A 15004-nucleotide genomic window follows, 5' to 3' on the forward strand; every position below is an offset into this window, starting at 1 on the left:
GATGAACCATAAATCTTATGCCTAATAATATGGGGTAGCTTTTAGAGGACTTGGTTTGGTTCCCCAAGGGCATTGCAGGTCGTTTACCACCAACATCTCAGGTACTTTTTTACAGGTGATTACGTTTGATCAATGTATTGTCGATCGACATTAAGTAGTTGATTATGTTGTGAAGTTCTTGACCCATCCTTCTTTTTTATATTCATGGTGGATATGCTATGTTTGCATGTTACGTTTAGTCAATGATGTACATATAAAATACTATATAATACGCTACTCGGTGATCAATGTTTCATACATATTCTTGTATAGGATTACAGTATTTCTGAATAAGATCCGAGACCCAGACGAAGCAGGTTTGCCCATGAAACGCGTCTGACAACTAATCGGGTTCCCAAGGCCAGGATAAACATTACTGTGGTTGGCTAAATTGTGGACTTGTTTTTAAGATTATTTTTAAATATTTGTGATATCTTTAAAAAAAATGTTATATTTTTGTGTGTTACGAGTCTGTGTCTATTACTTGTTTGTTTATTTTTTTTTACTTAACTTTTTTTGTAATAAAGATGTTTACCTTTTAAACTTTGTGCATTGTGGTGCCTATAAAGTCAATTTTCATTGTCCCCATTTAATATTTCAATTTAATCAGGATGTGGCACATTCCTATTGTTCTTGTATCCAAAGTGTCACCCTGTGGTGATACAAATAAATGTTCTTCTGTGTCCATTACAACCTAAGAGGCATATTTAAAGTCCCACACGTTTGGGTTCTAGCATTTATCGTATTGGGGACAGTGCCTCCTGAGGGTAGATATTCCATAACACTCTATCCCCACACACAAAACTTGAAACACTGATGGTTAGTCACTGTAATACTGTCGAAGAGAGAACACAATCATAGATAATCTGTGAACCCATGCTGTTTGGCAAACTAGAGAGATGTTCAGGATTGTCATATCCAGCCTGAATCAACAGCAGCTGTAGGTGACTGGAGAAACTTCCAGAAATACAGGGCTGTCGCAGAGAGAACATCAGTATAAACTGGTGATGGCCAGGATTAAGCTATCCACAATCAATTTACCAGCACCTGTTGATAGTTGAAAAATCTTTCAAACGAACAAACAGCAGAGCTGAAGAAAACACGTCCAGTCCCTGAAGGCCACTAGCAAAAAACGGAGGCATGCTGGTTGTGAGCAGAGATAAACAGTTCTAGCCATGTTTTTTTTTTTTTTGCAAGTGTCCGTTTTTCCTGTAGGTTTCAGTGTAATATGAATGGTTAAAGTAGAAGTCCAGCCTTAGCTCGTTAGGCTGGGCTTCTCCTAAGAGTCACAGTAGTGCAATTAGTTTTGCACTCCTGTGACCCGTTTTCAGTAGAGAGCGGTCTAAAGTCTTCTGTCTGCTGAGGTCACTGGAATCAGTCCAGGCACCACGTCATCAGGACAATGAAGTCTGGATCCGCTGGGTGCCTGGACTGATGCCTGTCTCAGCGAGCCGCTGAGAGTCGCTCAGCGCCCCTCCACAGCTCAGCGCTTCAGTGAGCATGGAGGAGCAGAGCAGGAGAGCTGCTGATTGACAGGCATCAGCTCTATGCTCTGGGAGCGGAGAGAACTGAGTCAGTGCAGAGACGCCAGAGGACCGATGCTGCATCCACCTAGGTAAGAATGAATATGGCAAAAAGGGGTTAAAATCCTGCATGTATCCTACTCCCTGGTAAAGGGAAATGTGACTATTGAAAGGAAGAATATAAATACATAAATAAAAAAAATCTATAAAATAAAAAAAGCTGCAACTTTAAAGGTCTGAAGCCCTACCATAAGCATAGATAATTAAAACAAACATGTGCGCTAATCTATAAGAATATTCACAGTGCAAACATTTGATTAATATCCAATGCTTGAAACTACTGATATCTGGTAAGAAGTGAATCTATGTGGAGATTGAATATTAAAGTCTTTGGGCCAGATCCAGAGAGAGAGTACGCCGGCGTATTTACGCCGGCGTACTTTCAAATTTCCCGCGTCGTATCTTTAGTTTGAATCCTCAAACCAAGATACGACGGCATCTGGGTTCGATCCGACAGGCGTACGGCTTCGTACGCCTTCGGATTGTAGATGCAATACTTTGGCGTCCGCTGGGTGGAGTTCGCATCGTTTTCCGCATCGGGTATGCAAATGAGTTTTTTCCGACGATCCACGAACGTACGCGCGGCCGTCGCATTCTCTTACGTCGTCTCTAGTCGGCTTTTTCCGGCGTATAGTTAAAGCTGGTATTTTGCGGCGTATAGATAGACTTGCCATGTTAAGTATGGCCGTCGTTCACGCGTCAAAATTTGATTTTTTTTTTTGGCGTAAGTTGCCCGTGAATAGGGATGGACGTAACTCACGTCTAAGTTCAAAAAATTACGTCGTTGCGACGTCATTTCGCGCAAAGCAGGGCAGGAAATTTTAAAACGGAGCATGCGCAGTTCATTCGGCGCGGGGACGCGCTTCATTTAAATGAATCACGCCCCCTACCCGCCGATTTGAATTACGCCCTGAGAGATACACTACGCCGCCGTAACTTACAGCGCGAATTCTTTGTGGATTCAAAAGTAAGTTACAGCTGCGTAGCATATCTCTGATACGCTGCGCCTATCTAAATGTACGTGGATCTGCCCCTCTGTGTTTTGAAGAGCACTGAAGCTTCATTATATTTGGTTCACTTAATTTCCTTGGAGAGCACTGAAGTTTTCACATACTTGGGTCACCCAGTTCCCTTTTGTATAAGGGTTTGCCAGTTGGGCATTTTTTTATGCACATTTTTATTGCACCTTTTATGAACTAAATTGTCTATTTTTCACTTTATGTGTCATTTTATTTAATTTTTTTTTTATTTTTTTTATACACTTGTTTTTGTAGGAGTGGACTTCATGCCCTTAAATTTGTGTCATGTGTATTTTTGCACTGTGAATATTCTTATAGATTAGTCTTGATAAAAAAAACTAGACAAACAATTATAACTGTGATGATCTTCGTCATACATGGAAAGGATTTGTGCAAACAAAGAAAAAAAAAAAAGGTACACTTACCACATTGACAGATTCAAAAAATTAGCACCTAAATATTTATTGCAAACGCAGAGTAACAATCATTTTTACCTTGCTGGGATCTGTTAAGTGACAGAGAACATTTCCTGCTTTTATATCACCATGCACATACTCATGTTCATGTATGTATTCTAGGACATCCAACTGAAATACAAGGAATAACCAGTACAGTTAAAACAATTTAAAAGTTTAGCACACAAAGCATAGTCAAAAGAAATTTAGAAATCACAGTGAAAATATGGACAGCAAAAAATAACCTGTTAGGATGAGATGCTATATCACTCACCTTTACTTGAATCATGCTTGCGCTTTGTTTTTTAAGGATATAGCCGCACTGGTATATGCCTCAAGTACCAGCAAGATGACACATTGAAACATTGCTGGATGAGATCAACTTTCCAGCGTCACCCTCATGAGCGGATCGCTGCAGCATCAATTACTGAAGCTATAGTAAAGCTTTATGAAAAAAAGTGCACACTGAGTTGCACCCTGATTATATACTGTAAGTGCACCCATCCCCAGGACCTGAAAAAGCATTTGTAAGCCCACTTCCAATGCAGAAATAAAGGCAATGCTTTTATTTTCATCTAAATGAACTGTGATAATGGGCCAGCTAAGAAAAGTATGCTTGTACAGGATTCTGTTTTAAAGACATACAAGTTTAATTCATAAGCCAGCTCAAAAGGCAATCATAATGTTCATTGTGCTCTAACTCCTAGAAAAAGAATTTAAGCGAAAGATGACTGGTTCTTACAGGTCACTTTACTTAAACAATAAGGCTTTGCCTTATTAAGTATACCTGAAGATATGAAATAAATACAAGTTAAAGTTATGTGTGTGTATTTAACCACTTCAATACTGGGCACCTTTACCCCCTTCCTGAGCAGGCCAAATTTCAGCTTTCAGTGCTGTTGCACTTTGACAAATATGCGGTCATGCAACACTGTACCCAAACAGCCTTTTTGGTGGTATTTAACCACTTAAAGGAGTTCTCTGACCTAAAACTTTTAACCCCCGCTGTGCCCGGGCTGTAAAACTATACAAAATAAACTTTCAGTTACCTGCCTACGATCCCCCGTTGTTCCGATATCGCCGTCCCGTTCTCCGGTCCCGGTCTCTTCCGCTTCCTGTGTGTCGGTGACTCATAGTGCGCTCAGCCTATCAGCGGCCGCGACGGGACATTGCTGCGGCCGCTGATAGGGGATAGATTTATATTTTTTACTAGTAATAGCGGTGATCAGTAATTTTTAGCAGGACTGTGACATTGCAGTGGACAGATCAGACACTTTTTTGGGATCAGTGACATTTACAAAGCGACCAGTCTCTTTGGAGACTAGATATTTGCAAAAAAATAATTGTTCTTCATAAATCTAGCCCATCATTTATTCTGCTACATTTCTTTGGTGAAAATAACCCAAATCAGTGTATATTATTTAGTCTGTAGGAAAGTTATAGAGTCCATAAACTATGGTATATATATGAAAATTTATCAATCCTGATGTACTGAAGGCCTATGTAATTTGTTGAGGCCTTAAAATGCCAGGGCAGTAGACATACCCCCCAAATGACCCCTTTTTGGAAAGTAGGCAGTCCAAGTAAGAGGCATGGCTGTTTTTTTGGGGGAAATTAAGAAATAATAAAAAAAAAAATCACAATTAATTTTTTTTCTTTTGCATACCGTCACCAGTGCAATACAGCGTCATCATATAACTGGTGTGGTGGTGATCAGGGACACTGACTGGTGACAGCATGAAAATAAATGACATTGCTATAAGCAAGCATTTTACCGATTCATTCAGTCTGTTTTGTTGTGATTAGTTGTGGTTAGACAAAGCTAATCACATGGTACAGGTGGGCTGTGATTGGCCCTGTCTGTACCATGTGATCAAATTGATCAATCACAGATAGCAACACATTTGTACACATTGGATGGCATAATAGAAAGCCATCTATTGTGTACAACTGTCATGTGAACTGCTGTGATTCATCACGACAGGCACATGGTACCGACAGCGAGCTGGTACTCTGATCAGTCATCGGCTGTGTGGCCAGTGACAGATCGCATCACTGAGTGGCCCGTGGCCGACTGATCGGCACTTCCTGACAGGAGGTCTTATGATATCACTCTACGATCGGTATTCTGATTACATAGCCACATTGAACAGAGTGTTTGGTTGCTTTCCTCAGACAACGCACATATTTGGGATTTGATAGCTTCTTAATTATACTTATTTGTGATTAGGGTTGCAACCTTCCCCTGTTCAGATTCTTCCTATTCATTCTCTACCTATTTTCTATTTTTTCCCTCCAACCACTTTCAGACTTACCATGCGTATGCCAACTTGCAAGACTGCTTGAAGTGGCAATCTGCCACTGTTACTTTTCTGTAAATTCTGCAAATCCGAACCAAGGCGATCTATGACCATGAATCTGTAACTGTTAAGAAAGAAATCAACATGAATAGAATATGGCAATAATCACTGCTTAAAAGAAGAAACAGGCATCAAGCATACTGTATGTAAACTAACTTTAATTGAACCAATGAGGATAGCAATATTCATGCTTTCATCACTGGATTTTTAAAGGTGCAGGGATGTCATCCTGTTCAAGTCCTTTATTCCCAATAAATTAGGTGCAAAAAAACAAACATACTGCTGGTAATGTCTGAACAGTCAAAGATCCTGATCTGCATACTTTTTCCAGGTAAGGCAACTGGCTAGATGATGAAGCCTGCATCTAAATGAGAGCTCCACCGTATGTACTTTTAGCATAAGCAGTTGTCATAATTCTATCTGCTCAGGTACAATTTAAAGTACAAAATGCATCTACCCAAATGCATTCACTTATTGTCAATTTAGAATAAAAGTGTATGCGAATGTAAAGCCTAATTTACGTTTACTACTAAATTATGTATACACTTTGAATATGCAGCAAAAAACTGCATAACAAATCACTTACTTTTGATATTTATTCGTTTAAGCCCCCAGTGCCAATAGAAAAACCTCTATCCAAGGCATCAGATTGCAGGTAAAGATTGCTGTTGTGTGTGTGTGTGTGTGTGTGTGTGTAAGCAGTAGCCTCTCTGCAGTGGTTCAGCTAAGAGAGCAGCAGCTTTCATCTGCATCCTATGGTCAGGTGAAAAGGAATATCTGCTGGGGCTCAATAAAACAAACATCAAAATTAAGATATTAAAAATTTCGTTTTTTTTTTTTTTTCTGTACATTCAATTTATATACACATGTAGTAATAAACTTTATATGTTTATGGTTTCCTTTGCAGCCCTGTTTAAGATATTGGCAGAGAAGTCCTCCACTATTCTCTCGTTGCCCAATAACATTTGGCTCCACTAAGGAATCCTTTGATACAAAGACAGTTCCTGACAGGGCCATCGATAAGGCAATACAGCCAGTCTTCCTGTACTGTGCCCAGGCCTCATTAGTCCAAAAGGAGGGCCCGGGCACCTGCCGAGCAGAAGGGCCAGTAGTACTGGCTTATTGCCGACACTTGTGCAGTGCTGCCAGCTTCTACTTTTCTTTTCTTCCTCCAGCTGCACTGCAGAGGGTAGGAAATTGGTTCTCCTATCTGCCCCCCTCTTCCTCCTGCTGTCTGGGACCCCTGTGTGCTGCCCCCTGTGTGCTGCCCTTTTCCCTCTTCTTCCTCTGTAGCTGCTAAGGGCACACAGGTGGTTTATTTCAGCATGGTGAGCGGGGGGCTCATCATCCTGAATACCGATTGCTCACTGTGGTGTGCAGATATTGCCTTTGTACTGCTATTCACTTGAATATGTCTTGTTCAATCGGGGTATAATTTCTGCAATGGCTGCAAAGCATAGCATCACAGCCGTTGTATTTTAGCAAAAATCTAATTTCATATTCTTGGAGGAGTGGGGCTCTCTCGGGTAGGCTGTATGGGGCCCTATGATTTCTATCAGCAGCCCTGGTTACCGACCACATGAACCACAAATAATTGGAATGATGGAAGTCTTTTTTTTTATTCATGTTCATTGTTTTTAGATCTTTCATGCACAAGTATGAAAATGCAATCAAACTACTCCTAATCATTTACTAAATTCTTTTTTAGATGGAGATTATATTGTTAAAACATACTATTTTATTATGCGCATTTATCTAATCAAAAAAAAAAAAGTTTAACACTACTTCAATAACCAAAAAAGTATCTCCTGAAAGGTCTATTCTTCTTTAGCAGTCATATAACCTGATGATTGTAAAACATATTTAATGTATGCCCACTTTCAAATAAGTGACTTTTGTTAAAGGAGATGGAAAGTGATCACGGTAAGGTATAAAATTCCTAGCAGGTGTCCACTGCAATTTGACAAGAGGTGGGTTTTAAGGCAAATGAGTTGGGATTTAAAAATGTGCCACCTCACCCATTCTCTTGATGGAGTCCCCAGCCCATGCTGCAACCTTCGCCTGTACCAGTTCCTACATTTAAAAAAATATATATATTTTCTTGGGGGGTCTAGTTTTAGATAAAATAAATATAGGTTAGAACCCTGCAAGTTTTTTGTTGTTGCCTGGGTCCCATTATGGAGATTTTTCTTCAATTTCGGACAACTCAACATTTTGGATTTTGCATTATTAAGTCCCGGAGACAATGGTCAGATAGAGAGGGAGATTCTCCCCAGGGTGACTCAGACAGTAACAAACACCATAGATGATATGTTTTCTGTATTATTATTTTTTTTTCTTTGCCACAGTTTTTGACCTAATTTTGCAGTTTATTGGTGGTTTTCTGGCTAGTTCTTAAACTAAGCTATAATACAGTGTCACCATAAGCCTAGTACCCTTCTGCAGGGATGGTAATGGTATGGTACCAAATTAATTAGACTGTCTTTAGCAAAGAATTATATTATAATATATATATATATATATATATATATATATATATATATATATATATATATATATATATATATATATATCTCTCAAGATTTATAACAACCCTTCACTACTTCATCAAAAACTTTTGATACACTGCAATTGATACAGTGCCCAGCAACTGCAATATCAATTTTAGATGGACCGACCCTTTACTTTTTATAAATTAGGTATAGTGAGGATTATGTCATTAAACAAATATTCTAACAAAGCACTATTCATTAAAAATGGTGTCCGTTATGATAAAGATTCTCTTTGTAGCCATCTAGATGCCAATAATGTGTTCTTACAGAGGCTCTTAGTTAAATGCTGTAGCCTGAAATCATTTTTGCATATATTGTTAGTTTTAGCTTTGGTTTAGCTCATAAATAGCCTGAGAAAACATCTGTGTCTTCACCAATTAAAATGCCAGTATTCTAACTTCAGCATCTGGAGGTTTAATGAACTGAGATGACCCCATAGAAGCTACTGGGTGACTGAATACTGCACCGCCCTGCCAGCACAACATGCTTACCTTTTTGCATTGAATGTTGTTTCCCCAGATCCCCAGTATTTGGGAACTCCTAAATAATCCAGCTCGTGGCTCTGAATCCATTTCATAACTAAAATCAAACAAATTAGGCTGAGTAATTACATACCCATGTATGAATACCACTAAATATATATTTACATATTTTTTTACTTGATTTTCTTTTTTTTTTCCTTTTCTAAATTGCATTTGAAAGTGATCAGTTTAATGTTGAAAATATAGGCCCGGATTCACGTAGCACTTACGCTGGCGTATCTCGAGATACGCCGCATAAGTGTCAATGTGCGCCGTCGTATCTATGCGCCTGACTTTGAAAGCAAGATACGCCTGTAAATAGGCTTCATCAGACCGACGTAAGTTTCCTACGCCGTCGTATCGTGGGCGCATATTTACGCTGGCCGCAAGGGGCGCTCCCATTGATTTACGATTCGAATATGCAAATGAGTGAGATACGCCGATTCACGAACGTACTTGCGCCCGGCGCATTAATATACACGGTTTACGCAAGTCGTATGTCCGGCGTAAAGCTAAGCCTCATAAAGCAGGTGTAAGTCATGTTAAGGTATGGACCAGGGAACAGCCGTCGTATTTTACGTCGTTTACGTAGTAGTACGTGAATAGGGCTGGGCGTAGGTTACGTTCACGTCGTAGGCATTGATTCGACGTATCTTAGGCGTTCTTCCGACGTGATTCTGAGCATGCGCATTGGGAAGCGTCCACGGGACGGCGCATGCGCCGTTCGCTCGGCCCATCATTTGCATGGGGTCACGGTTCATTTAAATGGATCACGCCCACTTCCACCTACTTTGAATTAGGCCGGCTTACGCCTACGAATTTACGTTACGCCGGCGCAATGTTGGGAGCATTTCCTTTGTGAATACTGTGCTCGTGGCTCTGCGCAGAGTCGGCGTAGCGTATATTCGATACGCTACGCCCGCATAAAGATGCGCCGAGGTATGTGAATCTGGGCCATACAGTTCATATCAATACAAAGCAATATTTAAAAAACGCATCTCTGAATGTAAATAAAGAAACAGAAAGAAACCACCTTAAATCAAATTTAAACCCAACATTTTTTACATATAGCAGTTTACCAGTCCTCAGATGTGGTTGTTTTCATTTTTCAGGCTAAGAACATATTTAGCAAGTGAAGATTTGTTTTGGTGATGCTCCAGCCCTTTCTACCCATGACATAGCTAAGGCCCTGGTGGAATGAGCTTTACAATCCACTTTTTACTACAGGTAAGCCTATAATAGGACTTACCTGTAGCTACCGTGGATATTTCCTAAACCGTGCAGGTTTAGGAGATATCCATGGTAGCTACAGGTAAGTCCCCCCGTATCAGCTTGTGCCGACGTCATCGGCACATGCGCACTGAAGCAATGGTTTGTTTGTGCCATTGCTTCAGCTGACATGCTGTTACCAGCGGCTCCCGTACGCATGCGCGGGAGTGACGTCATCATTACTCCAACCAATTACAGCGCCGGAACCCGCGATACCTGGAAATAACTCCGGGAGCGATGTCGCCGGCCGGAGCAGTGTGTGGGGACTGCAGCGAGGGCTTTGATCTGAGGTGAGTATTTCATAATGAGCAAGTATGCCATTTACAACCACTTTATCATCGGAAGCTGGCATCATGAAGGAGGCCGGATAGGCTTCCATGATGGCTGATTTTATCCATCTAGCAATTGTGCTTTTTGTGGCCCCATGCCTTTTTTAGGGCCAGAGAACAGGATGAACATGTTGGTGAATATTCTCCATTCTTTAAGGTGTTTTATGTATGCTAGTAAGCATCTTCTAACATTGGTTTTGGTAAATTATTCACATTTTTCAGATCTCTGCAAAAAGAAGGTATTCTAATCTTTTGTGGTCTATGGAAATTGAATATCATCAACAATTCCTTACCACCAGCAATGGTGGTCAGGAACCTTTTTACAAGACACTCTTCTACCAAGCCTGACTCTAAAAACTTGACAAGGCCACCACATAAACACTCAGCATTAGGCCCCAAACTGACATCTGTGTCTTCCAATAGGAACTCAAGGACTGCCAGAACAGCTAGTCCATCTATAGGGTTATTGAGTTTTCTGCAACTGGAATCTGTTTTCCAAATCTTCATGTAAATTATGTTAGTGGATTCCTTTCTACTATTCATATTCGTATTCATGACCTTTTCCAATAATCCTTTTGCTTTGAGAATTCCCTTTCAGAAGCTAGGCCGTCGGAGAAAGTTGGTCTATAAAAAGATTCCGCAATGCTCAGTCTGTGCCAAAAGGGTGCTATTAGTATCACCTTTGCAGAGGACGAATTTATCTGCTGAATGACCATTGCAATTAGTTGAAATGGGGGAAAGGCATAGATGAGCTCTCCCTTCAAGGGTGTGATTTTAAAGCATCCATCCCCATCCATCTATGTAGGAGGAAAATAGTTCCCCCGTCTTGTTGAAGGCAAAAAGGTCCACCTTGGGCATCCCACACCTCTCAGTGATCTGACTGAAGCGTCCATGTTCAGGCTCTGTTCTGTTTGTGAAATCTTTTTTTTGCTCAGGAGATGACCTAAGGAATTTAGTTCTCCTTTTAGATGAATGGCCAAGATGGACAAAAGTTTTCTTCTACCCAAAAGAGGATTTCATCAGCAATTACATAAGATGTTTTGATCATATGCCCCCGATTGTTGATATAGGGCATCACAGTTACGTTGTCTGAAAGCACTTGAACATGATTTCCTTTTAGGACTGTCTGGAATGCTGTTGGTGCCTCCAAAATAGCTCTTAGTTCCCTAGCATTAGATGAACTACGAGCCAAAGTTTCATTCCATTTTCTCTGTGCCACGTGTGGCTCCACGTGGGTGCCCCAGCCCCATGTGCTTGCATCACTTATTATTCTTAGGGGGCTTAGTTGTGACCAAAGGCATCCTGCCAGCCGATTTTTTGGGGTATAGCCACAATTTGATGTTTTGTTTTTCAGTGTTTCCAGAACTTGCACCATCAAATCTAAGGAATCTTGCTGGCTGTCCCAAATTGAAAGTGTAAAGTTTGGGAGACATCTTGTGTGTAGCTGTGCCCATTGTACTCCAGGGATAAATGCAATCATCAGCCCTAGAAGTCTCATCAGTTCCTGAATTGATGTTTCTGAGCCCATTAAGAGTTTGATAGCTGTTTGCAATAAGCAACTCTTTTTTCTTCTGTCATTCATTGAATTGACAATGTTACCCAAGCATTTAACCTTTTGTGCCAGCCAAAGCTGAGACTTCCCCAAGTTGATAAGCCACTCAAGATTTTGAAGGTAATTGATCATAAAATCTAGATTTTGCCTTAGCTGTGCTCTATATCGTATTCTGCAAAGATCAATAGGTTGTCCAAGTAAAGAGATCATTTGTATCCCGTTTGACCTTAAGACTTGAAGATCCTCTAACAAGACCTTTGTAAATATACAAAGAACTGATAACAGGCTGAAAAGGAGCGCACTGAACTGGGAATAGATGGTTTCTCTTGGACCCTTCACCATGAACCTGAAGAATTTTATTTACTTTTCTATGATCAGTCTATGTAGATATGCATCCCTCAAATCCAGGGTGACCATAAATACTCGAGGACAACAATTCCTTGAGTATTTTGATTCAATTCAGATTTTTTTGTACCTTACCACTGCATTTACTTGCTTGAGGTTCAGAATTAGACAGGGCTTTTTCCTCAGAAATATGTGAGAGTAAAACTCCCCACCACTCTGTTTCCGATGAGATGAGGCTTATAACCCTTTTCTCCAGTGCTGTAGCCTAGAATGAGTCCCCTGGTAGTGAAGTTCGAATAATCTTTCTGGGTGTTTGCAATCAAACTCTATCCTGTATCCCTAAGATATCATCTTCAGAATAAAAAAACATTGCTTGTGACTTGTTGCCTTTGAGTAAGGAAGGCTCCCAATCTCTACCCAACCTGACTTACTGAGTCATTGGGATTTCTCTTTTGGGCAGGGAGGGAGGTTAAAAAGGAATCCCCCTTCTCTTTGCCCTTCCTATAGTACCAGCCCTTTTTCTGTTCTTGTTTTCCTGAATGCTTTTGCTGCTTCTTGAAGGAACACAAATTCCTCCTCTGTTGCTGTTTCTTAGGAATTCAAAAACCTTTCTTTCTTGTCTCCCGACTTTTCTAGAATGGACTCAAGCTCTGAGCCAAACAACAGTTCTTCCGCAATGGAGAAGTGCACACAGCTTTGATTTGGATGCCAAGTCTCCCAGCTATTTTAACCAGATTGCTCTTCTGGCTTCATTGATCAGAGCTGTTGATCTGGCTTTAAACCTGATGGATTCTTTTGATGCATTTGCTATATAGGCCACCACCTTGTTCAGCAAAGGCTTCAGAATCTCCTCCATTTGGAGTTGTTCTTTTTAGGTGACAGCAAAGTTGCTTTAACCCACACCCAAAGTGCATTATACACACATAACAGCCAGGACCAGTTTGAAGTTATTCACACTCACATCCCATGCCTTTTTAAGTAGCCCTAAGCTTTACTATGTTTTTTTTTTTTAATTTATTTTTTAGGCCTCCGGTGTCTTCGAAAGATAAATCCAATTTTTTGGAAACCTTGGATAGAAAAGCATCCAACATGAGACATTTATCCCACATACCGGCAAATTCCTCTTTGAAGTGGTATCAAATTCCAGTGGAAAAACATCCTCTTCTCATTTTCTTTCCATTCCTAGAGGATTATCTCCTTTATTGTGGGATGCACTGGAAATGTTCTTGCTTGCTTTCACTGTAGCATAGAATAAAGGTGGTCATGGACATTACTTTGTTATTTTCCTCTTCCAACCCCAGAGTGTCATGAATTGCCTTTAACAACAATTTGTAATCTGCTTTCTTTTTCCTCTCTGAGCTCATCCTCCTCTGAAGATGTGTTTGAACTCTCCTCTACGGTTCCCTGCTCCTTCATCAACTGTTACCAGGGCAGCTGCTAAGGTATTGATGCTAAAGGTATTTGGTAAGGGACTGCGGAAAGAGGATTCTTGAAGGAGGGACCTGTACGTGCTATCTCTTCTTGCATGCTGTCCATAAATCCCTTAAAGAGACCTGCTGTCTTCTTCACTAGCTTATTTCATCAATCCTGGAATAGTGGCTTTCTCCAGGTGGTAGAGTCTTATCTTGCATGAAGCACACTTTTTCTTAGGAGGCTTCAAGCTCCCTCCATCACCTTTCTGTTTGTGGTCTTTTGTTTAAAATCAAAGAATCTAAACAGGGGAAAGAGGTGAATTACACCGCATGCCACCACCAACAGAGTCACCCAAATGCTTCACCCCCCCAACATCCTCAGAGCTCTCTCCCACAGGAAACCACAGACACATCAAGATGTATAAAAACACCATCTTACTCTTCCCTACACCCCCAGCAAGGGTTCTCAGTGAAAAAGGGGTGTTCAGAACTGTGCGTCACCACTAGCCCAGACCCCCCCACAGTGTACTCGGGCACCCTCTCTACCCAGCAAGCAGCAGGCATAGAGAGACACCAAAATAAATTACACTCTTTCCTAACTTAGGGCCTGTGTCAGCGTGCATTACCAGATCTGCTCCCTCTGAAGAAGCCACCTCCATCCTGATTGTTTGTGTCCAGAGGTAAAAAGGCTTCCTGGTGCCACAAATACCCATGTGAGGCTCTGCATGCATCATTGTGGACACGCATGAAATTATGTCATCCCCAGCATCTCGCGCTCAGCAAGGAAGAAACTCCTGGGATGCTATTATAATGCTCTCATCCCGACCAAGTATCACAGCACAACCTCCTGGTAGCTGGGACTGATCTCAACCAGGGCCCCATTCTTCCACAAACAGGAGGCTTCACCACCTGAGAAGCCCCCTAGGATAGAAACAAATGCTATAGGGAGAGAGGGTCCATGCTCCCCTACTAGGTTTATTGGAAAAAGTTTAAGTCATGGAGGGCCCGGGTACACAAATCTCCCCAGATTCACAGGCTCTTGCCACCTAGCACGAAGCAAAAGAAAGCAATACTCAACTTTGTGATCCTAACTGGCTAGAGTAAACACATAAACTGAGGGTCTGGGTCTTTGCCCAGGCTTTTTATCTTAACGTGGATCATGTATTTCCTGTTTTAGGTAGGAGAAGCCTCCTTCTTGTAAGCCATCCTTGAAGATGACTTGGGAAACATGTCTCTTTGGTCCACACTAATGTGCATTAAACAACATTGTTCATTTTTTGAGGAGGAGGGTTGGGTATATGTGGGATGTATACTGTGGTTCTGGTTGACAATTGAATTTTTTTGTATATTGTTTTTCCAATAAACTCCTTTTTTTATATAAAAATATAGCTTTTCCTTTAGCTTTAAGTAATGTCTTATTCCACAGTTTTCTTTCTATGTTTATGAAACTATAACGTATTACATTTTTGTTTTTGGGTTTAGATATGCTTTAACTTCTTGCACAAGCAAAGGCCAGCCCTCGGCACCTCTTTTTAATAGCACATTACAGCGTATATGTGTTGCTAGTG

At 40.8% G+C, this 15004-nt stretch overlaps 1 protein-coding gene across 4 annotated transcripts in view; it reads right to left on the reverse strand.

Annotated features, from left to right (window-relative positions):
* The window catches only part of VRK2 (VRK serine/threonine kinase 2), a 129051-nt gene that overhangs the window by 91813 nt on the left and 22234 nt on the right, over nt 1–15004 (reverse strand). For all 4 annotated transcript variants that reach the window (XM_040351148.1, XM_040351145.1, XM_040351146.1 and 1 more), the window contains exons 5-7: nt 8500–8587; nt 5412–5520; nt 3136–3228 (exon numbers count right to left, since the gene is read on the reverse strand). In XM_040351148.1, coding sequence (XP_040207082.1) covers nt 3136–3228; nt 5412–5520; nt 8500–8587 — 290 coding nt within the window. The remainder of the gene's footprint in view (nt 1–3135; nt 3229–5411; nt 5521–8499; nt 8588–15004) is intronic.

Source organism: Rana temporaria, chromosome 4 (genome assembly GCF_905171775.1).
Source record: "Rana temporaria chromosome 4, aRanTem1.1, whole genome shotgun sequence".
NCBI classification, from domain to species: Eukaryota; Metazoa; Chordata; class Amphibia; order Anura; family Ranidae; genus Rana; species Rana temporaria.